We start from the raw sequence: 24853 nt of genomic DNA, 5'->3' as shown, positions 1-24853 counted from the left end.
ATCTCCTCCTATCTGACTGTCTGTACTACCCAGGCCCTTGCTGATCTCCTCCTATCTGACTGTCTGTACTACCCAGGGCCTTGCTGATCTCCTCCTATCTGACTGTCTGTACTACCCAGGCCCTTGTTTATCTCCTCCTATCTGACTGTCTGTACTACCCAGGGCCTTGTTTATCTCCTCCTATCTGACTGTCTGTACTACCCAGGCCCTTGCTGATCTCCTCCTATCTGACTGTCTGTACTACCCAGGGCCTTGTTTATCTCCTCCTATCTGACTGTCTGTACTACCCAGGGCCTTGTTTATCTCCTCCTATCTGACTGTCTGTACTACCCAGGGCCTTGTTTATCTCCTCCTATCTGACTGTCTGTGCTACCCAGGGCCTTGTTTATCTCCTCCTATCTGACTGTCTGTGCTACCCAGGGCCTTGTTAATCTCCTCCTATCTGACTGTCTGTACTACCCAGGGCCTTGTTAATCTCCTCCTATCTGACTGTCTGTACTACCCAGGGCCTTGTTAATCTCCTCCTATCTGACTGTCTGTGCTACCCAGGGCCTTGTTAATCTCCTCCTATCTGACTGTCTGTACTACCCAGGGCCTTGTTAATCTCCTCCTATCTGACTGTCTGTACTACCCAGGGCCTTGTTTAATCTCCTCCTATCTGACTGTCTGTACTACCCAGGGCCTTGTTAATCTCCTCCTATCTGACTGTCTGTACTACCCAGGGCCTTGTTAATCTCCTCCTATCTGACTGTCTGTGCTACCCAGGGCCTTGTTAATCTCCTCCTATCTGACTGTCTGTACTACCCAGGGCCTTGTTAATCTCCTCCTATCTGACTGTCTGTACTACCCAGGGCCTTGTTAATCTCCTCCTATCTGACTGTCTGTACTACCCAGGGCCTTGTTAATCTCCTCCTATCTGACTGTCTGTACTACCCAGGGCCTTGTTAATCTCCTCCTATCTGACTGTCTGTACTACCCAGGGCCTTGTTAATCTCCTCCTATCTGACTGTCTGTGCTACCCAGGGCCTTGTTAATCTCCTCCTATCTGACTGTCTGTACTACCCAGGCCCTTGTTAATCTCCTCCTATCTGACTGTCTGTACTACCCAGGCCCTTGTTAATCTCCTCCTATCTGACTGTCTGTACTACCCAGGCCCTTGTTAATCTCCTCCTATCTGACTGTCTGTACTACCCAGGGCCTTGTTAATCTCCTCCTATCTGACTGTCTGTACTACCCAGGGCCTTGTTTATCTCCTCCTATCTGACTGTCTGTACTACCCAGGGCCTTGTTAATCTCCTCCTATCTGACTGTCTGTACTACCCAGGGCCTTGTTAATCTCCTCCTATCTGACTGTCTGTACTACCCAGGGCCTTGTTAATCTCCTCCTATCTGACTGTCTGTACTACCCAGGGCCTTGTTAATCTCCTCCTATCTGACTGTCTGTACTACCCAGGCCCTTGTTAATCTCCTCCTATCTGACTGTCTGTACTACCCAGGCCCTTGTTAATCTCCTCCTATCTGACTGTCTGTACTACCCAGGGCCTTGTTAATCTCCTCCTATCTGACTGTCTGTACTACCCAGGGCCTTGTTTATCTCCTCCTATCTGACTGTCTGTACTACCCAGGGCCTTGTTAATCTCCTCCTATCTGACTGTCTGTACTACCCAGGGCCTTGTTAATCTCCTCCTATCTGACTGTCTGTACTACCCAGGGCCTTGTTAATCTCCTCCTATCTGACTGTCTGTACTACCCAGGGCCTTGTTAATCTCCTCCTATCTGACTGTCTGTACTACCCAGGGCCTTGTTAATCTCCTCCTATCTGACTGTCTGTACTACCCAGGCCCTTGTTAATCTCCTCCTATCTGACTGTCTGTACTACCCAGGGCCTTGTTGATCTCCTCCTATCTGACTGTCTGTACTACCCAGGGCCCTGTTTATCTCCTCCTATCTGACTGTCTGTACTACCCAGGGCCTTGTTAATCTCCTCCTATCTGACTGTCTGTACTACCCAGGGCCTTGTTTATCTCCTCCTATCTGACTGTCTGTACTACCCAGGGCCTTGTTTATCTCCTCCTATCTGACTGTCTGTACTACCCAGGGCCTTGTTTATCTGATCTCCTCCTATCTGACTGTCTGTACTACCCAGGGCCTTGTTAATCTCCTCCTATCTGACTGTCTGTACTACCCAGGGCCTTGCTGATCTCCTCCTATCTGACTGTCTGTACTACCCAGGGCCTTGTTTATCTCCTCCTATCTGACTGTCTGTACTACCCAGGGCCTTGTTAATCTCCTCCTATCTGACTGTCTGTACTACCCAGGGCCTTGCTGATCTCCTCCTATCTGACTGTCTGTACTACCCAGGGCCTTGTTTATCTCCTCCTATCTGACTGTCTGTACTACCCAGGGCCTTGTTAATCTCCTCCTATCTGACTGTCTGTACTACCCAGGGCCTTGCTGATCTCCTCCTATCTGACTGTCTGTACTACCCAGGGCCTTGTTTATCTCCTCCTATCTGACTGTCTGTACTACCCAGGGCCTTGTTAATCTCCTCCTATATGACTGTCTGTACTACCCAGGGCCTTGTTAATCTCCTCCTATCTGACTGTCTGTACTACCCAGGCCCTTGTTAATCTCCTCCTATCTGACTGTCTGTACTACCCAGGGCATTGCTGATCTCCTCCTATCTGACTGTCTGTACTACCCAGGGCCTTGTTTATCTCCTCCTATCTGACTGTCTGTACTACCCAGGCCCTTGCTGATCTCCTCCTATCTGACTGTCTGTACTACCCAGGGCCTTGCTGATCTCCTCCTATCTGACTGTCTGTACTACCCAGGGCCTTGTTTATCTCCTCCTATCTGACTGTCTGTACTACCCAGGGCCTTGTTAATCTCCTCCTATCTGACTGTCTGTACTACCCAGGGCCTTGCTGATCTCCTCCTATCTGACTGTCTGTACTACCCAGGGCCTTGTTTATCTCCTCCTATCTGACTGTCTGTACTACCCAGGGCCTTGTTAATCTCCTCCTATCTGACTGTCTGTACTACCCAGGGCCTTGCTGATCTCCTCCTATCTGACTGTCTGTACTACCCAGGGCCTTGCTGATCTCCTCCTATCTGACTGTCTGTACTACCCAGGGCCTTGTTTATCTCCTCCTATCTGACTGTCTGTACTACCCAGGGCCTTGTTAATCTCCTCCTATCTGACTGTCTGTACTACCCAGGGCCTTGCTGATCTCCTCCTATCTGACTGTCTGTACTACCCAGGGCCTTGCTGATCTCCTCCTATCTGACTGTCTGTACTACCCAGGGCCTTGTTTATCTCCTCCTATCTGACTGTCTGTACTACCCAGGGCCTTGCTGATCTCCTCCTATCTGACTGTCTGTACTACCCAGGGCCTTGTTTATCTCCTCCTATCTGACTGTCTGTACTACCCAGGGCCTTGTTAATCTCCTCCTATCTGACTGTCTGTACTACCCAGGGCCTTGCTGATCTCCTCCTATCTGACTGTCTGTACTACCCAGGGCCTTGTTTATCTCCTCCTATCTGACTGTCTGTACTACCCAGGGCCTTGTTAATCTCCTCCTATATGACTGTCTGTACTACCCAGGGCCTTGTTAATCTCCTCCTATCTGACTGTCTGTACTACCCAGGCCCTTGTTAATCTCCTCCTATCTGACTGTCTGTACTACCCAGGGCATTGCTGATCTCCTCCTATCTGACTGTCTGTACTACCCAGGGCCTTGTTTATCTCCTCCTATCTGACTGTCTGTACTACCCAGGGCCTTGCTGATCTCCTCCTATCTGACTGTCTGTACTACCCAGGGCCTTGCTGATCTCCTCCTATCTGACTGTCTGTACTACCCAGGGCCTTGTTTATCTCCTCCTATCTGACTGTCTGTACTACCCAGGGCCTTGTTAATCTCCTCCTATCTGACTGTCTGTACTACCCAGGGCCTTGCTGATCTCCTCCTATCTGACTGTCTGTACTACCCAGGGCCTTGTTTATCTCCTCCTATCTGACTGTCTGTACTACCCAGGGCCTTGTTAATCTCCTCCTATCTGACTGTCTGTACTACCCAGGGCCTTGCTGATCTCCTCCTATCTGACTGTCTGTACTACCCAGGGCCTTGCTGATCTCCTCCTATCTGACTGTCTGTACTACCCAGGGCCTTGTTTATCTCCTCCTATCTGACTGTCTGTACTACCCAGGGCCTTGTTAATCTCCTCCTATCTGACTGTCTGTACTACCCAGGGCCTTGCTGATCTCCTCCTATCTGACTGTCTGTACTACCCAGGGCCTTGTTTATCTCCTCCTATCTGACTGTCTGTACTACCCAGGGCCTTGTTAATCTCCTCCTATCTGACTGTCTGTACTACCCAGGGCCTTGCTGATCTCCTCCTATCTGACTGTCTGTACTACCCAGGGCCTTGTTTATCTCCTCCTATCTGACTGTCTGTACTACCCAGGGCCTTGTTAATCTCCTCCTATCTGACTGTCTGTACTACCCAGGGCCTTGCTGATCTCCTCCTATCTGACTGTCTGTACTACCCAGGGCCTTGTTTATCTCCTCCTATCTGACTGTCTGTACTACCCAGGGCCTTGTTAATCTCCTCCTATATGACTGTCTGTACTACCCAGGGCCTTGTTAATCTCCTCCTATCTGACTGTCTGTACTACCCAGGCCCTTGTTAATCTCCTCCTATCTGACTGTCTGTACTACCCAGGCCCTTGTTAATCTCCTCCTATCTGACTGTCTGTACTACCCAGGGCCTTGTTAATCTCCTCCTATCTGACTGTCTGTACTACCCAGGCCCTTGTTAATCTCCTCCTATCTGACTGTCTGTACTACCCAGGCCCTTGTTAATCTCCTCCTATCTGACTGTCTGTACTACCCAGGCCCTTGTTAATCTCCTCCTATCTGACTGTCTGTACTACCCAGGCCCTTGTTAATCTCCTCCTATCTGACTGTCTGTACTACCCAGGGCCTTGCTGATCTCCTCCTATCTGACTGTCTGTACTACCCAGGCCCTTGTTAATCTCCTCCTATCTGACTGTCTGTACTACCCAGGCCCTTGTTAATCTCCTCCTATCTGACTGTCTGTACTACCCAGGGCCTTGTTAATCTCCTCCTATCTGACTGTCTGTACTACCCAGGCCCTTGTTAATCTCCTCCTATCTGACTGTCTGTACTACCCAGGCCCTTGTTAATCTCCTCCTATCTGACTGTCTGTACTACCCAGGCCCTTGTTAATCTCCTCCTATCTGACTGTCTGTACTACCCAGGGCCTTGCTGATCTCCTCCTATCTGACTGTCTGTACTACCCAGGCCCTTGTTAATCTCCTCCTATCTGACTGTCTGTACTACCCAGGCCCTTGTTAATCTCCTCCTATCTGACTGTCTGTACTACCCAGGCCCTTGTTAATCTCCTCCTATCTGACTGTCTGTACTACCCAGGCCCTTGTTAATCTCCTCCTATCTGACTGTCTGTACTACCCAGGGCCTTGTTAATCTCCTCCTATCTGACTGTCTGTACTACCCAGGGCCTTGTTAATCTCCTTCTATCTGACTGTCTGTACTACCCAGGGCCTTGTTCACATCAGATAGGAGGAGATAAACAAGGCCCTGGGTAGTACAGACAGTCAGATAGAAGGAGATCAGCAATGCCCTGGGTAGTACAGACAGTCAGATAGAAGGAGATTAACAAGGCCCTGGGTAGTACAGACAGTCAGATAGAAGGAGATCAGCAAGGCCCTGGGTAGTACAGACAGTCAGATAGAAGGAGATCAGCAAGGCCCTGGGTAGTACAGACAGTCAGATAGAAGGAGATTAACAAGGCCCTGGGTAGGGGACCAAGTGGTCCACTGGAGTCTTGGTTCCATTTTAGTGACACGTACAGTCCCTCAGATCCAATAAGCCCAGACTCTGACCACTTTACTGAGGTTTGGGACCGGCCCATGTGTTAGATGAGTCCCAGTAGATATTTATATTTAGGGCTGTAGATGATGGTGGAAATATTATTTTATGATGTGAGTCAAAATCTCTTCCCTCAATGAGGAAGCAATGGTCCAGGACTGAATATAGACAGAATAAGTAGAGGACTAAGTGTGTCCCTCTGTTGAAACAATAGTCATTAAAGGGATAGGGTAAGATTTTGGCAATTAAGTCCTTTTTTTTCAGGTCCTACTACAGTTTTTAACAATCACTATGACACTAATTTCAGAACCTTGTGGACATTTTTCAAAACTTTAGACACAAAACTTAAAACGGTCATCACTTGTAACACAGGCTGTCCAATGTTCAAAACATTGCATTGTGCATTCATATCGTTAAAGAAACCTTGCACTTGCAGAATCATTGGTTCAAATAACTAATTTATCATGAAATACCATAGGAACATTCATTTAGATCACCCACACACAAGATACCGAGAGTTTCACTGTGTAGTTGTTTGTACAATCATTAAATATTGTAGTACAAAATATGTGATACATGTTTCATTATGCTACTACACGTAAATACATCACTGTAAAATGACTAGTAGAGAGAATACTACAGACACAGTGGAGTCATTGAACAAAATATGAAATGTATTGATGAAATACAATAAAATCACAACATAGGTTTCTTTGAATCAAAGCAAAAATAATTAGCTACAAAAAAATTTAAAACAGTTAAAGGTCAACTGCAGTGTTCCTCACCTGGCTTACTGTAAAACATCAACTGCAGTGTTCCTCACCTGGCTTACTGTAAAACATCAACTGCAGTGTTCCTCACCTGGCTTACTGTAAAACATCAACTGCAGTGTTCCTCACCTGGCTCACTGTAAAAAGCAGAACAAAAGATTGATTACTGTACTTCATTATTTCCATCAACCCTGTCTTGTGGATTTGGCCACAGGTTCTCATTCACATCACAATGGATGTTTTCATTAACCAAACATCTTGGGAAGAATCTTCGGGCGAATCCAGGCCTGACACTGGTCTGCCGTGATGTCATTGCATGCGTCATCCATGGCCTGGAGAAGGGTGGCTTGTTCGTGAGGTAGCCTATCATATACCTTCCATCTCCATGTGGAGAAAAATTCCTCAATCGGGTTAAGAAAAGGAGAGTATGGGGGTAAGTAAAGGGTGGTAAATTGTGGATGGGCCTGAAACCATGCTTATCCCATTTGAGCATGGTGGAACCTGACATTATCCCACACAATGACATAGGTCATGCCATCAGCTCTACAGACCTGATTTAGCTCATCAAGGAAGGTTACATTCGAACAGAGAATCATGTGGCTGCCTGCAACTCAATATATAGAGTATATAGAGTAGAGAGCTTTAGATGTTGTTCGACCAAACATTAGAACAGGCAAGATGAGTAATCTAAGCAACTTTGACCGTGGTATGATTGTTGATGCCACACATGGTGATTCCAGCATCTCAGAAACAGCTGCCTTCCTGGGATTTTTATGCACTACAGTCTCTAGAGTTTACAGAGAATGTTGCGATAAATAAAACACATTCAGTGAGCAGCAGTTCTGTGGGCAAAACACCTTGTTAATGAGAGAGGTCAGAGGAGAATGTCCAGACACATTCAAGCTGACAGTAAGGCCACAAATGCTCAAATAACAGCTGTTTAAAACAGTGGTGTGCAGAATGGCATCTCTTAACGTACAACATCGTGAATAATTCAGGTTGTTGTGAAGGCAAAAGGGGGTCCTACCCAGTACTAGATAGGTGTACCTAATAAAGTGGCCGGTGAGTGTACATTAATGTCAAATCTGAAAACATGGCCTGGAAAAGTGGTACATGGGACAATAGAAACAGTGTCTGATAAAGAATGATGATGAAATTTTACATCCATAGATAATGTAGTCCAATTGGTTCATATTCCACGGTAATTGGTGTCAATGGATCTCGTTATCCTGAAACTTTCATGATCTAAACATGGAATATTGTTTGTCCGTTTCCATAAAACTATGCATTAAGAGTAATGCAACAGTTACTTATCGTTTTGAGCAGTTGTATCAATTGATAGTTAGATCATTGTAATGAAATGAATAGACAGTCATTTCAGATGTAATGTGTGAATTTCATTTTGAAATGGTAATACTTTGATGTTAAGTTGTGTCATTTCGAACAGGTGATTTTAGTTCAATGAACAAATGATCTTAGCTTTATGTGTATTGTATCCAAGCAATTGGAAAAAGTGAGTTTTGAAAAATTTGCATTTTGATCATTGGTTGTGAGTTTTGTGTCTAGAGTTTTGAAAAATGACATCAAGGTTCTGAAATTAGTGCCAAAGTGATTGTAAAAAACTGTAATCATCCCAAAGAACCCCAAACAACCCAAACAAGTACACAAAACAACCCAAAAGTACCCCAAAGTACACAAAACACCCCAAAGTACCCAAAAGAACCCTAAAGTACCTAAAAGAACCCTAAAGTACCTAAAAGAACCCCAAAGTACCCAAAAGAACCCTACAATACCTAAAAGAACCCTAAAGTACCTAAAAGAACCCTAAAGTACCTAAAAGAACCCCAAAGTACCCAAAAAGAACCCTAAAGAACCCCAAAGTTCCAAAAAGAACCCCAAAGTTCCCAAAAGAACCCCAAACAACCTCAAGTGGGTACCCTTGTTTTCTACTTACCCAGAGTCAGATGAACTCATGGATACCATTTTTATGTCTCTGTGTGCAGTTTGAAGGAAGTTAAATGCAGTGTCTGGAACCATTGATAACTAGCGTTAGTGCAATGACTGGAAGTCTACCGGAGCAGCTAGTATGCCAAAATCTCACACTATCCCTTTAATGATCATACAGATGACGTTCTAGTACTGTGGTGGGAGCTATGCAGCTGTACCTGTTCCTGTTCTATAGAGTGTAACTGTTGTACACAGTGAGGTAAGACTGAAACTGCATCGTAGGCAGTAGGCATTCTTTTGTTTGTGTCTGTGTGTGTATCTTTGTGTGTGTGTGTATGTTTGTGTGTGTTTTTGTTTGTGTCTGTGTGTGTATGTGTGTGTATGTGTGTGTGTGTGTGTGTGTGTGTGTGTGTGTGTGTGTGTGTGTGTGTGTGTGTGTGTGTGTGTGTTATTCTACTCCTATTGAGACAACCTGGAGGCTAGGTAAGTTCAGTTAGTTCTGCACTAGGTAAGGTCAGTTAGTGCTGCACTAGGTAAGTTCAGTTAGTTCTGCACTAGGTAAGGTCAGTTAGTGTTGCACTAGGTAAGGTCAGTTAGTGTTGCACTAGGTAAGGTCAGTTAGTGTTGCACTAGGTAAGGTCAGTTAGTGTTGCACTAGGTAAGTTCAGTTAGTTCTGCACTAGGTAAGGTCAGTTAGTGCTACACTAGGTAAGTTCAGTTAGTTCTGCACTAGGTAAGGTCAGTTAGTTCTGCACTAGGTAAGGTTAGTTAGTTCTGCACTAGGTAAGGTCAGTTAGTGCTGCACTAGGTAAGGTCAGTTAGTGCTGCACTAAGTAAGGTCAGTTAGTGCTGCACTACGTAAGGTTAGTTAGTGCTGCACTAGGTAAGGTTAGTTAGTTCTGCACTAGGTAAGGTTAGTTAGTTCTGCACTAGGTAAGGTCAGTTAGTGTTGCACTAGGTAAGGTCAGTTAGTGCTGCACTACGTAAGGTCAGTTAGTTCTGCACTAGGTAAGGTTAGTTAGTGCTGCACTATGTAAGGTCAGTTAGTGCTGCACTAGGTAAGGTCAGTTAGTTCTGCACTAGGTAAGGTTAGTTAGTTCTGCACTAGGTAAGGTCATTTAGTGCTGCACTAGGTAAGGTCAGTTAGTGCTGCACTAGGTAAGGTTAGTTAGTTCTGCACTAGGTAAGGTCATTTAGTGCTGCACTAGGTAAGGTCAGTTAGTTCTGCACTAGGTAAGGTTAGTTAGTTCTGCACTAGGTAAGGTCATTTAGTGCTGCACTAGGTAAGGTCAGTTAGTGTTGCACTAGGTAAGGTCAGTTAGTGCTGCACTAGGTAAGGTCAGTTAGTGCTGCACTAGGTAAGGTCAGTTAGTGCTGCACTAGGTAAGGTCAGTTAGTGCTGCACTAGGTAAGGTCAGTTAGTTCTGCACTAGGTAAGGTCAGTTAGTTCTGCACTAGGTAAGGTCAGTTAGTGCTGCACTAGGTAAGGTCAGTTAGTGCTGCACTATGTAAGGTCAGTTAGTGCTGCACTAGGTAAGGTCAGTTAGTGCTGCACTAGGTAAGGTCAGTTAGTGCTGCACTAGGTAAGGTCAGTTAGTGCTGCACTAGGTAAGCCATGTTGAGTTGATCCCAGGATTCAGGTCTCTCAAACACACCCACACTTGGACTGGGTTGCATGGCCGACCCCTCTCTCCACACCACATGCTGGCTGTTCCTATGGGTTTTGGAGACGGATTGTGTTGGGGTTGATCTCCTCTCTCTGATAAATGAACCAGAATACCATCACCACCAACAGCCAGTTACAAATGAGTCTCGCTAGCTGCGTCCCAAATGCCACATAGAGGCCACTGGACTGGGAGAATTATTTGAGAATTATTTGTGACTCACATTCAGTCCCAAATAGGTCTCTGTTCCCTATATAGTGTGTAATGGCAAATTAAATATAAGTCCCATTCAGTTAAGTGATTAACACGTTTTATAGTTTTCCTTTCTGTAATACACAAGATTCTGTTTGTGCAAGGTCAATGTTCACTAGACTTAAATGTTATGGACAGTGCTCCTATCTGCTGATAGTATTGGCGCCAGTCTGATGGTGCCAATTCCGAGGACACACTGGTTCATATTGTATTCTGTGAGACTGTGTTGTTCACTGCCGTGTGTTATGTCTTTTGTGATGTGTTTCCAGAACATATGTGATAAGGATATAAGGGCTCAGAGACTCTGTGCTGAAGGTGTCTCGCTTTTGCAACTTAAACCAGATTTTGTTTGACAAAATCATCAATAACTGCTTTATTTTTTCTTCACCTGGAAAGTCCCATTACAGAGCAATAGAGAATAGTGTCCCATTACAGTGCAATAGAGAATAGTGTCCCATTACAGAGCAATAGAGAATAGTGTCCCATTAGAGTGCAATAGACAATAGTGTCCCATTACAGAGCAATAGAGAATAGTGTCCCATTACAGAGCAATTGAGAATAGTGTCCCATTACAGAGCAATAGAGAATAGTGTCCCATTACAGTGAAATAGAGAATAGTGTCCCATTACAGAGCAATAGAGAATAGTGTCCCATTACAGAGCAATAGAGAATAGTGTCCCATTACAGTGCAATAGAGAATAGTGTCCCATTACAGTGAAATAGAGAATAGTGTCCCATTACAGAGCAATAGAGAATAGTGTCCCATTACAGTGAAATAGAGAATAGTGTCCCATTACAGAGCAATAGAGAATAGTGTCCCATTACAGAGCAATAGAGAATAGTGTCTCATTACAGAGCAATAGAGAATAGTGTCCCATTACAGAGCAATAGAGAATAGTGTCCCATTACAGAGCAATAGAGAATAGTGTCCCATTACAGAGCAATAGAGAATAGTGTCCCATTACAGAGCAACAGAGAATAGTGTCCCATTACAGAGCAATAGAGAATAGTGTCCCATTACAGTGCAATGGAGAATAGTGTCCCATTACAGTGCAATAGAGAATAGGGTGCCATTACAGTGCAATAGAGAATAGTGTCCCATTACAGGGCAATAGAGAATAGGGTCCCATTACAGTGCAATAGGGTGCCATTACAGTGCAATAGAGAATAGGGTGCCATTACAGTGAAATTGGGTGCCATTACAGTGCAATAGAGAATAGTGTCCCATTACAGTGCAATAGAGAATAGGGTGCCATTGCAGTGCAATAGAGAACAGTGTCCCATTACAGAGCAATAGAGAATAGTGTCCCATTACAGTGCAATAGAGAATAGTTTCCCATTACAGTGCAATAGAGAATAGGATCCCATTACAGAGCAATAGAGAATAGGGTCCCATTACAGTGCAATAGAGAATAGGGTCCCATTACAGTGCAATAGGGTGCCATTACAGTGCAATAGAGAATAGTGTCCCATTACAGAGCAATAGAGAATAGGGTGCCATTACAGTGCAATAGAGAATAGTGTCCCATTACAGAGCAATAGAGAATAGGGTGCCATTACAGTGCAATAGAGAATAGGGTCCCATTACAGAGCAATAGAGAATAGGGTGCCATTACAGTGCAATAGAGAATAGGGTCCCATTACAGTGCAATAGAGAATAGGGAATAGGGTGCCATTGCAGTGCAATAGAGAATAATGTCCCATTACAGAGCAATAGAGAATAGTGTCCCATTACAGTGCAATAGAGAATAGGGTGCCATTACAGTGCAATAGAGAATAGTGTCCCATTACAGTGCAATAGAGAATAGGGTCCCATTACAGAGCAATAGAGAATAGGGTCCCATTACAGTGCAATAGAGAATAGGGTCCCATTACAGTGCAATAGAGAATAGGGTGCCATTACAGTGAAATAGGGTGCCATTACAGTGCAATAGAGAATAGTGTCCCATTACAGTGCAATAGAGAATAGGGTGCCATTACAGTGAAATAGGGTGCCATTACAGTGCAATAGAGAATAGTGTCCCATTACAGTGCAATAGAGAATAGGGTGCCATTACAGTGCAATAGAGAATAGGGTGCCATTACAGTGCAATAGAGAATAGGGTGCCATTACAGTGAAATAGGGTGCCATTACAGTGCAATAGAGAATAGGGTGCCATTACAGTGCAATAGAGAATAGGGTGCCATTACAGTGCAATAGAGAATAGGGTGCCATTACATTGCAATAGAGAATAGGGTGCCATTACAGTGCAATAGAGAATAGGGTGCCATTACAGTGCAATAGAGAATAGGGTGCCATTACACTACTCAATAAATGAATGTTAACAAATCAAATCCAATTTTTTATTGGTTGTGTACACAGATTTGCAGATGTTATCGCAGCTGCAGTGAAATGCTTGTGTTTCTTGCTCCAACAGCAATAATACCTAGCAATCACATAATCCAAAAAGTAAAAAGAAAGAAATTAAGAAATATCAGAAGGAGCAATGTCGGAGTCTCGAGTAGGTGGACCATTTCGGTCGTCAGTGATGTGCACGCCTTGGAACTTGAAGCTTTTGACCCTCTCCAATGCGGCCCGTCGATGTGGATGGGGGCGTGTCGATGTGGATGGGGGCGTGTCGCTGTGGATGGGGGCGTGTCGATGTGGATGGGGGCGTGTCGATGTGGATGGGGGCGTGTCGCTGTGGATGGGGGCGTGCTCTCTCTGCTGTCTCCTGTAGTCCACGATCATGTCCTTCATTTAGTTGACCTTGAGGTTATTTTCCTGGCACCACTCTGCCAGGGCTCTCACCTCCTCCCTGTAGGCTGTCTCGTCGTTGTTGGTAATCAGGCCTACCACTGTTGTGTCATCAGCAAACTTGATGATTGAGTTGGAGACTTTGTGGCCACGCAGTCATGGATGAACAGGGAGTACAGGAGGGGTCTGAGCACTACCTTCACAACTTGGGGCCCAGGACCCAGTGCACAGGGAGGGGTTCAGACCCAGGGCCCTGAGCTTAGTGATGAGCTTGGAGGGCCCTGAGCTTAGTGATGAACTTGGAGAGCCCTGAGCTTAGTGATGAACTTGGAGGGCCCTGAGCTTAGTGATGAACTTGGAGGGCCCTGAGCTTAGTGATGAACTTGGAGGGCCCTATGGTGTTAAAGGCTGAGCTACACATGACTCTGATCTCTGATTGTTCCCAGATGCTGTCACAGCTTACAAGATAAAGCAACGTTTCATGTTGAAGAATCCTCTTCAGTTCAAACCCCACTTCTCCTAACCCGTCTTTCCTCCCTTCTTCCCTATATTCCTACCTCTTTCAATACACCCCTCCCTCCTCCCTCCCTTCTCCCAGGCTTTGGACCCCTTTGGACCCCTTACATACAGTGTGTGTGTGAGCATAGAAATAGAATGGGGAAGTCTGTTCTATTCATTCCATTTCTATGGAGGAGACATCTGAGCCTCATACAGTTCTTGTTTTGACTGTGAATATTGTCTGTCATCCTGAGCCAACTCTGTTCTAGTAGCCTACTGCAGCTCTGTCCAGCACTACTGATCAAGCTAGTCCAACACTTTCCCTGTAGAGAGAAACAACAGAAGGGGGAGAGAGAAAATGACAGAGTGAAAGGACAAACAAAAGAGCCGAACAAAGATTTAAGAGGAACACGTGCAGAAAAAACATTCTAAAATTGAATAAATCAATCCAAAAACATACTACCAAACAGCCACAAGCTCCATCCAAACCAACATCTAACCACCAGTGTGGATGTTCCACCAAAACAGCCACATCTGACCAATGACTCACGACACGGCCACATGAGTTTGATATGAGAAGCAGCAGATGTCTAACTTACTTAATGACTCTTACATTACAAAGAGTAAATCCAGTATTGTACATAGTATAACATTATTCTAGCTCAATCTGGAATAAAGCTATTTATATAGGCCAGAAAAAAAAGACAAGAAAAGTCAAATGAACATACAATTTGAAACAATGATGCCCTCTTATGCTTGAGATATGTAAAGGCATGTAAGATTCCTACTACAATACTGCCCCGTAGTGGATCTTAGTAAAATAACAGCTACAGACACGGTGTAGGGTGAAGTTGCCCCTAGATGCTGATCTTGGGTCAGTTTACCATTTCCCGCACTAATGGTTGGGGTTAATATTGGCGGAGGGGAAGCTGATCCTAGATCTGCACCTAGAGAAAACTTTACCCTGGAGCCAGGCACACACACTGAATGAAACAGTGACTACCTGGACTTAGTCTAATAACCTGGACCAATAACATGTCAGCTTATAGATACTAGCACGTTTTGTAAAGGACCAAAACACTTATTTCATGAGTATTGTAACATTTTAATAAACAGTGCTTTCCCCATTTTTTATTACAAAAACACACAGGTAGTAAAAATCTAATTTAACCAAATAAGTTACATTGTAGTAAAAAGCACTTGAGATTCCATTCCATTTTACATCATTAGTGTGAAATGAACCCCATAGGAAAATAGCATACAAATTATGCATTCATAGAGTTGAATTCATAGATATTCTTAATGTAAATAAAATGTAAAGTGTTTTATTCCCTTAACTAATTGAATGAAAGTGAATAAGGCTTCCAGCTTCTTGGCATTCGTGGCATGCCCTCCCTCAATTTCCTCCTTAATTCTGTTTTACAGTATTAAAATTACATTTCAAAACAAACAATTCCCCATGACAATCTTGTTGGGAGTAAAATAATCATTTAAAAAAGGGTAAGGAGAGATAAATTGAGATAACAAAAGTGAACAGTCAGAATAATACCTCTTCTCTCAACTGGCTAAATTATATTTCATGATATTTGACTAGAAAAAGCAAATTTGCAAGCGGCATTCTACACACTCACAAACACTCCAGAATGCATACACATCACACACTCACAAACACTCCAGAATGCATACACACCACACACTCACAAACACTCCAGAATACATACACACCACACACTCACAAACACTCTAGAATGCATACACATCACACACTCACAAACACTCCAGAATACATACACATCACACACTCACAAACACTCCAGAATGCATACACACCACACACTCACAAACACTCCAGAATACATACACACCACACACTCACAAACACTCTAGAATGCATACACATCACACACTCACAAACACTCCAGAATACATACACATCACACACTCACAAACACTCCAGAATGCATACACACCACACACTCACAAACACTCCAGAATACATACACACCACACACTCACAAACACTCCAGAATGCATACACACCACACACTCACAAACACTCCAGAATGCATACACACCACACACTCACAAACACTCCAGAATACATACACACCACACACTCACAAACACTCCAGAATGCACACACATCACACACTCACAAACACTCCAGAATGCATACACACCACACACTCACAAACACTCCAGAATGCATACACACCACACACTCACAAACACTCCAGAATGCATACACATCACACACTCACAAACACTCTAGAATGCATACACACCACACACTCACAAACACTCCAGAATGCATACACACCACACACTCACAAACACTCCAGAATGCATACACACCACACACTCACAAACACTCCAGAATGCATACACACCACACACTCACAAACACTCCAGAATGCATACACACCACACACTCACAAACACTCCAGAATATATACACATCACACACTCACAAACACTCCAGAATATATACACCTCACACACTCACAAACACTCCAGAATACATACACATCACACACTCACAAACACTCCAGAATGCATACACATCACACACTCACAAACACTCCAGAATACATACACATCACACACTCACAAACACTCCAGAATACATACACATCACACACTCACAAACACTCCAGAATGCATACACATCACACACTCCAGAATGCATACACATCACACACTCACAAACACTCCAGAATGCATACACATCACACACTCCAGAATGCATACACACCACACACTCACAAACACTCCAGAATGCATACACATCACACACTCACAAACACTCCAGAATATATACACCTCACACACTCACAAACACTCCAGAATGCATACACACCACACACTCACAAACACTCCAGAATATATACACCTCACACACTCACAAACACTCCAGAATGCATACACACCACACACTCACAAACACTCCAGAATGCATACACACCACACACTCACAAACACTCCAGAATGCATACACATCACACACTCACAAACACTCCAGAATATATACACCTAACACACTCACAAACACTCCAGAATGCATATACACCACACACTCACAAACACTCCAGAATATATACACCTCACACACTCACAAACACTCCAGAATGCATACACACCACACACTCACAAACACTCCAGAATGCATACACATCACACACTCACAAACACTCCAGAATGCATACACATCACACACTCACAAACACTCCAGAATGCATACACATCACACACTCACAAACACTCCAGAATGCATACACATCACACACTCACAAACACTCCAGAATGCATACACATCACACACTCACAAACACTCCAGAATGCATACACATCACACACTCACAAACACTCCAGAATACATACACATCACACACTCACAAACACTCCAGAATGCATACACATCACACACTCACAAACACTCCAGAATACATACACATCACACACTCACAAACACTCCAGAATGCATACACACCACACACTCACAAACACTCCAGAATGCATACACATCACACACTCACAAACACTCCAGAAGAGGGTGGTGGGAGGAGCTATAGGAGTATGGGCTGTTTGTAATGTCTGGAATGGAATCAGTGGAATGGAGTCAAACACGTTGTTTCTGGTGGTGGCAGGTAGCCTAGGAGATAAGAGCATTGGACCGGTAACCAAAAGGTTGTTGGTTGGAATTCCCGAGCTGACTAGGCGAAAAATATGTCGATGTGTCCTTGAGCAAGGCACTTAACCCTAATTGCTCCTGTAAGTTGCTCTGGATAAAAGTGTCTGCTAAATGACTCAAATGTAAATGTTTGATACTGTTCCATGTATTCCATTACAATGAGCCCGTCCTCCTATAGCCCTCCCCGCCAGCCTCCTCTGACACACACACAGTGCATAGTACCCAGGTAGGTTTAACTGGGTCCAGTAATTGGAGCTGTTCCTCTCTGCTCCCCACTGTGGTTGACTGCTTAAGGAGAAGAATCTTCAGCCTGCTCGTTTGTTGCCTTGGCGACAGATAGAGTCTGGTCTGGCGCTTGGCAGAGGCAATAGAGATAGAGATATGGAGCTTGATAGAACGAGATATGTCGACAATAAGATAGTCAGATAGATAGAGACATCCTTTTCGAAGAGTCCAGACATTATAAATAGAGTGGACATACCCATTCAAGTCAACATCATCATCATGTTTTCCTCACTCTTTCCTCCTGCCGTAATGATGTGGTTAGTGCTATCCCGGAATCCTTGGGATGTCCATACCCTAAACCCAACCCTAACCCTGACCTTAACCCCTACCGTTACCTTACCTAAACCGTTTTACATTTGGGTGACATCTGGATACAAGAAATAAGGGGGAGGGGGTGTTGTCATCAGGGATCACGTGGTTGTTCTATCTACTGCACGTTTACAATTCTGTTTCACATCTCTTCTCTACTCAGACTGTCTTTAGATGTAATTCTAAAACCTCACAGTTCAAAACAGACAGCGAAAGCAATGTCTTAAATAACCCGAAACTACAGTCAAATGAGAAAGAGATCTCCAAAGCAACCTGCCGCAAAAACAACCCAAAATCACAATAATACAAGAGACAACAGTGACATTATTAATAACAATATTATTAACAAAAAACAACATTAACAATTTGATATAATAAGCAAAAAAGCAACAGTAATTCGTTGAATATAAAAAGAACCTTTGTAAAATTGATTGTCGTTCATCCAAAGATAAAAAGCGTTAAAAACATCCAAGGCATCGACAGTGAGGAGAAACACCACATGCTGACTATAAACAAAGTGATCAGGGTAGGGATTCACACAACTAAAACCCAAAAGAACAGCATTTGAAACGAAGACGAAACCAGTGAACTGAGGACCGATGCATCTGTGCAAGGCAGCCTTGAGTGAAAAAGTCCCAAACAGGAAAAACGCTGAAACTCACACAACGATGTGTGTTCTGTTCCATAAACTGTTCCTTCCTTCACATGTAGGTAAGCCTCCATACAGGCAGTGTTACGAGAGACGGAAGAAGTGAGACATCCCACTTTTTCTGGTTCATGTACAGTCAATGATCAGACCCAGCTACTAATGCATTGGTGCCTATGGGAGAGCCACCCCCTTAAGCACTGACCATTTTTTTCAATGGTAAACTGCCTGAGTGGGAAATCTTCATTTATCCACCATCTTTGGTGTTACCACCACATCAGTCTATCTGGGCTTTTCATGACCTGGAAGTCCTTTCAACTTCAATATTGCATGGTCCCAATCACTCATATGGTGTCCTTCTATTCATAATAACATATCAAACTGGGGAGCAGAGAGTAGAGAAAGCAGTGGCCAAGCCAGGTTGCATTGTGGTTCATGTAGTCTTGCATTGCCAGGCATCACAAACTATTCTAGTTTTTAAAGGCTGGGCTGGGGGCGTGGCTATATAGTTCCCACCTGATGAGTCTGTGTGCTGTGTTGTGATTGGCTGAAAGTGCTGACAGGAAGAGGAAGAAGCCAGGGGTGGATGGCAGACAGGAGAAAGAAAAGTATTGGTGTTAGAGAGAGAGATGGCATGGCTTTCTTTCCTGCCCTACTGTGTGCCTGAGAGAGAGTTAACCCCTGAACACTTCACAAGCAGGTTAAAGGGAAGAGAGAGACAACGCGTGAGAGAACTTGTCCCTGAAAGAGTCAAGATAGGAGATCCTGTTCCATGAAACAATAAAAAAGCAGTTGGTTTATAAAGACAGTTTTTTTCCCAGAGAAATGCTGCTAAATCAGGCGTAACAAGAGGGCGTAAAATGTCCCTTGAGCTCTAGGAGCCGTAGCTGAACACTCGAGTGCACTAGGGTTCTGAGGCCTCAGAGTTCTGCTCTGTTCTGTTTGTTACCCCTCACCCTGACAGTGGAGAGGGCTGTCTGTCTGTCTGTCAGTGTGTCTGTCTGTCTGTCTTAGCCAGATAGATTGAGTGTGCACTTTCCATAATGGCAAAGACAGGTGGGGTGGGCTCGTTTTCTATCTCTATGGTCTTAGTGCCAGTCCTCATCTTCCTCTTCATCATCATTTTCCTCAGATGAGTCATCGTTTGTGCTGTCTCCTCCGGCTGTGTTCCCCTCCCGTTCCCCGTTCTGCCGCGCGGCCAGTAACGCTGCAGCCTCTGCCGTCGCCTGGGCCGCCGCCTTCTCCTCCGCCTCCTTCTGCCTCAGCGCTGCGGCCTTCTTCTCCTGCTCCGCGTGGCTCTTCATGTGGGCACTGCGGCTCTTCACCTTGTAGAAGATCCTAAGGGGAGAAGGAGGAGGAGGAGAGGCACAGAGGTTAGAGGTCAGAGAGAAGACTGGGTTGGCTTCATTGTAAGCTTTCGTATCTGTAGACAAGCACTGTATGGTGTTGGTTTATGGTTTGGTGTAAAAAAAAAAATAGGTCCGCACTTCAATTCGAGGAGTGTAGACTTTGTCTTTGCACAATCACTGTACTGTGTGTGAACCTTGAATCTGAAGGAAGGAGAACTGATGAAGTCCAGATGCCAGAAACATTTGTCCAGGTGTAAATGAAATATCAGTTTCCCTCACTTCATAATCTAGGTTCACAAACCACACAGTGCTTGTGCAGAAGAGAAGGTCCGCTCTCGTGGTTGTTCTACTGTGAATCTAGAATTGGATGAAGTGCAACACCATGATAAGGCAGAATAATGCAGAGTAGTCTACAGTATATGGGCCAATGAGGACCCGGATAATGGGCGTGTTGATAATTAGTACACAGTCAGTCGCTGGGCAGAGCTGCATAGACTGGGGGCATGGCATGCCATATCACTGCTGTGTTTCAGTTGCTAGGAGACAGTTGATAATAACAGGACTGCGGTTGCTAAGGGTGAGCTCTTCTATCAAAATTGGCCAAATCTGCTTTATTCCTTCCTGCTCAAACAACCACCAAGGAGCACTTCTCACTATGTTATACACGCGCATGCACACACACAAACACACTCACCCACGCACACACAGTGCTCGGAGTGCTTCTCAAATCAGTGTTTTTACAACCAACAACATCTCCAAGATTCCAACCAACCAGTAGAAGACAGTTATCCTGCAGATGTTGTCGATATCTCAGCACCCTTTGATCAAGGGTTCTTCTCCAATATACAGTACACATCACTACTACCAGTCCATACAATTCACTCTCAGAGTGGACAACTTCTAATTGCAAAACAGCAGGTTGGTATTTATTGTCATGAGTCTTGCCCTGGAGGCAGCTCTGCAGAGTGGACACTAGTTGGCACAGACACAATGTCATAAAATCTGATTTTAAACCTAACCTTTACCCTAAACTTAACCTCACTGATAACCCTAATGCCTAAGCCTAACCTCAAATTAAGACCAAAAAGCAATTTTTGTCATGATTTTTTTTAAATATATAGCCAATTTGGACTTTGCAGCTGGCCCATCAAGCGGAAATCGCTCAGTTCTGCCTCAAGGGCAAAATTCATGGTAATAAACGTCAACCTGCTGCAAAATATAGACAGATGTTTTACACTTTGCAATCAATCAATTGGAATAGCTTTATCCAAATCTTGGATCTCAAGACTATGTTTCTTTTATATGCCATTTAGCATTTACTCCATGCTCTACCAACTGAGCTTCCATGTACCTTCAACCAGAAACCAACTGAGCTTCCATGTACCTTTAACCAGAAACCAACTGAGCTTCCATGTACCTTTAACCAGAAACCAACTGAGCTTCCATGTAGCTTTACCAGAAACCAACTGAGCTTCCATGTAGCTTTAACCAGAAACCAACTGAGCTTTCATGTACCTTTAACCAGAAACCAACTGAGCTTCCAAGTACCTTTAACCAGAAACCAACTGAGCTTTCATGTACCTTTAACCAGAAACCAACTGAGCTTCCAAATACCTTTAACCAGAAACCAACTGAGCTTCCAAGTACCTTTAACCAGAAACCAACTGAGCTTCCATGTACCTTTAACCAGAAACCAACTGAGCTTCCAAGTACCTTTAACCAGAAACCAACTGAGCTTCCATGTACCTTTAACCAGAAACCAACTGAGCTTCCAAGTACCTTTAACCAGAAACCAACTGAGCTTCCATGTACCTTTAACCAGAAACCAACTGAGCTTCCATGTACCTTTAACCAGAAACCAACTGAGCTTCCATGTACCTTTAACCAGAAACCAACTGAGCTTCCAAGTACCTTTAACCAGAAACCAACTGAGCTACCATGTACCTTTAACCAGAAACCAACTGAGCTTCCATGTACCTTTAACCAGAAACCAACTGAGCTTCCAAGTACCTTTAGTCAGAAACCAACTGAGCTTCCATCTACCTTTAACCAGAAACCAACTGAGCTTCCAAGTACCTTTAACCAGAAACCAACTGAGCTTCCAAGTACCTTTAACCAGAAACCAACTGAGCTTCCATGTACCTTTAACCAGAAACCAACTGAGCTTCCATGTACCTTTAACCAGAAACCAACTGAGCTTCCATGTAGCTTTACCAGAAACCAACTGAGCTTCCATGTAGCTTTAACCAGAAACCAACTGAGCTTTCATGTACCTTTAACCAGAAACCAACTGAGCTTCCAAGTACCTTTAACCAGAAACCAACTGAGCTTTCATGTACCTTTAACCAGAAACCAACTGAGCTTCCAAATACCTTTAACCAGAAACCAACTGAGCTTCCAAGTACCTTTAACCAGAAACCAACTGAGCTTCCATGTACCTTTAACCAGAAACCAACTGAGCTTCCAAGTACCTTTAACCAGAAACCAACTGAGCTTCCATGTACCTTTAACCAGAAACCAACTGAGCTTCCAAGTACCTTTAACCAGAAACCAACTGAGCTTCCATGTACCTTTAACCAGAAACCAACTGAGCTTCCATGTACCTTTAACCAGAAACCAACTGAGCTTCCATGTACCTTTAACCAGAAACCAACTGAGCTTCCAAGTACCTTTAACCAGAAACCAACTGAGCTACCATGTACCTTTAACCAGAAACCAACTGAGCTTCCATGTACCTTTAACCAGAAACCAACTGAGCTTCCAAGTACCTTTAGTCAGAAACCAACTGAGCTTCCATCTACCTTTAACCAGAAACCAACTGAGCTTCCATGTACCTTTAACCAGAAACCAACTGAGCTTCCAAGTACCTTTAACCAGAAACCAACTGAGCTTCCATGTACCTTTAACCAGAAACCAACTGAGCTTCCATGTACCTTTAACCAGAAACCAACTGAGCTTCCAAGTATCTTTAGTCAGAAACCAACTGAGCTTCCAAGTACCTTTAACCAGAAACCAACTGAGCTTCCAAGTACCTTTAACCAGAAACCAACTGAGCTTCCAAGTACCTTTAACCAGAAACCAACTGAGCTTCCATGTACCTTTAACCAGAAACTAACTGAGCTTCCAAGTACCTTTACCAGAAACTAACTGAGCTTCCAAGTACCTTTACCAGAAACCAACTGAGCTTCCAAGTACAGTACCTTTAGCCATAGAACCACATAGAGAGTTGGGCCATCTTTGACAGTTGATGGGAACATGTTGCTCTGCCTATACCCATCTAAGACCTTCTAATCTAAGACATGTCTCAGACACTTACCTGCCACACTTCTTGCAAGGGAACTCTCCCTCTGGTCCGGCGGGGCCCTTGGTCCCTGATATGGTCCCGGTCTTGGGAGGCGGCCGTGGTTTCGAGGGGGCGCTGGGAGGGCGCTGAGGGGGGTGACTGACCCGGGAAGACATCTGGTCTCTCCTCATATCCTCCTGTGTCTTCAGCACCAGGACCGCTCCAGCCTGCACACACATTTACATACTTAATTTGCCTACATTATTTAAGCATTCAAAAGATCATAGATGCAAGGTCACAGGCATGCATACAAAACGCACCTTCTCCTCCACATTGCCAAGCTGCGCATGACAGCTGATCACTGTCAGAGTAGTATCTTGCCAACTGCTTTGCACACACACACCTCTGGTCAGCACACACACTCACACACCTCCCAGCTAGAGCCAAACTAACCTGAACATTGCGTACCTGGTTAGTACAAAATACACTTAATATAATAAGGCTTGTTTTTGACACCTTTTTACATCAGACCATACAAAACATAACAAAGCTCAATGTTTCACCAAAGCTCAAGAGGCCACCTTTTAAAACCATAGCTTTCTACCAGGGCACCCAACTAACTGCAGAAAATGGGGAATGGGGTCAGTTTTATGAGTCATCGTTTGCTGACAGAGTCAAATTACGCAACATGGGGAGAGAGGAAGCCAGCCAAGTCAGCTGTTCAGTGTTTAGCCACTAGAGGGCAACAGACTTAACAACGCTGCAGCTTGGTTTCCCTATCCACTATCCTACTGTGAACTCAGTCAAGGCAAGTTCAAAAGTGCAAATGTTGTTTACTGCATGGGGGCATCAGTGTTGATAACACAAGAATAAACATAACACATACATCCATGAAAATGCTCATTCATCTTCTAGTCAGCGTCTCCTCCGTTCCAACACAGACACACACACTGTCCCCCTGAATCTCCCACTCACGTTCTCTGTGGCCTGTAACGTCTGTGTCATCCTGCTTGGACTGGAGCCCCGCTGCTTCCTGTCAAATGACCCCTCCCAGTTCCTGTTGTCTTCCTCTTCCTTCCGAGATTCTAATCTCTGAGAGCTCTGAGAGCTCTGAGAGAGAGAGAGAGAGAGAGAGAGAGAGAGAGAGAGAGAGAGAGAGAGAGAGAGAGAGAGAGAGAGAGAGAGAGAGAGAGAGAGAGAGAGAGAGAGAGAGAGAGAAAGAAAGATAAGCAATGTTCCCTAGGGACTGCCGTGCAGAAGAAATATCAGCCCGCGCAGAGAAGCACGATATTGAACTTTACTGAACTTTCTAGAGTTTTCCCCGTCAGTTAACACTATAAATGTTTCCCTTTACTGTTGGAATTGTGATAGAATCAACACAATATTAGCCACTTTCAATGGAACATACCGAAACAAAACGAACTATAAAATACTTTAGTATGCAAAACTAACTATGCAAAAGATTTTGTTGTAGGCAGAACGCATCGGAGTCGGATTCTATTGACA

General features: G+C 44.3%; 1 protein-coding gene across 1 annotated transcript in view; it reads right to left on the bottom strand.

The window, feature by feature from the left end:
* Positions 1-14865: 14865 nt before the first annotated feature.
* Positions 14866-24853, bottom strand: part of LOC139563833 (mitotic deacetylase-associated SANT domain protein-like) — a 40179-nt gene continuing 30191 nt past the window's right edge. The window contains 3 exon segments of the mRNA XM_071382762.1: positions 14866-20053; positions 23381-23574; positions 24323-24457. Of these exon segments, the coding sequence (XP_071238863.1) occupies positions 19804-20053; positions 23381-23574; positions 24323-24457 (579 nt within the window). The 3' untranslated portion in view covers positions 14866-19803.

This window comes from Salvelinus alpinus, chromosome 34, assembly GCF_045679555.1.
Source record: "Salvelinus alpinus chromosome 34, SLU_Salpinus.1, whole genome shotgun sequence".
In the NCBI taxonomy this organism is placed as follows: Eukaryota; Metazoa; Chordata; class Actinopteri; order Salmoniformes; family Salmonidae; genus Salvelinus; species Salvelinus alpinus.
This window is presented reverse-complemented; position numbering and strand designations above follow the sequence as displayed.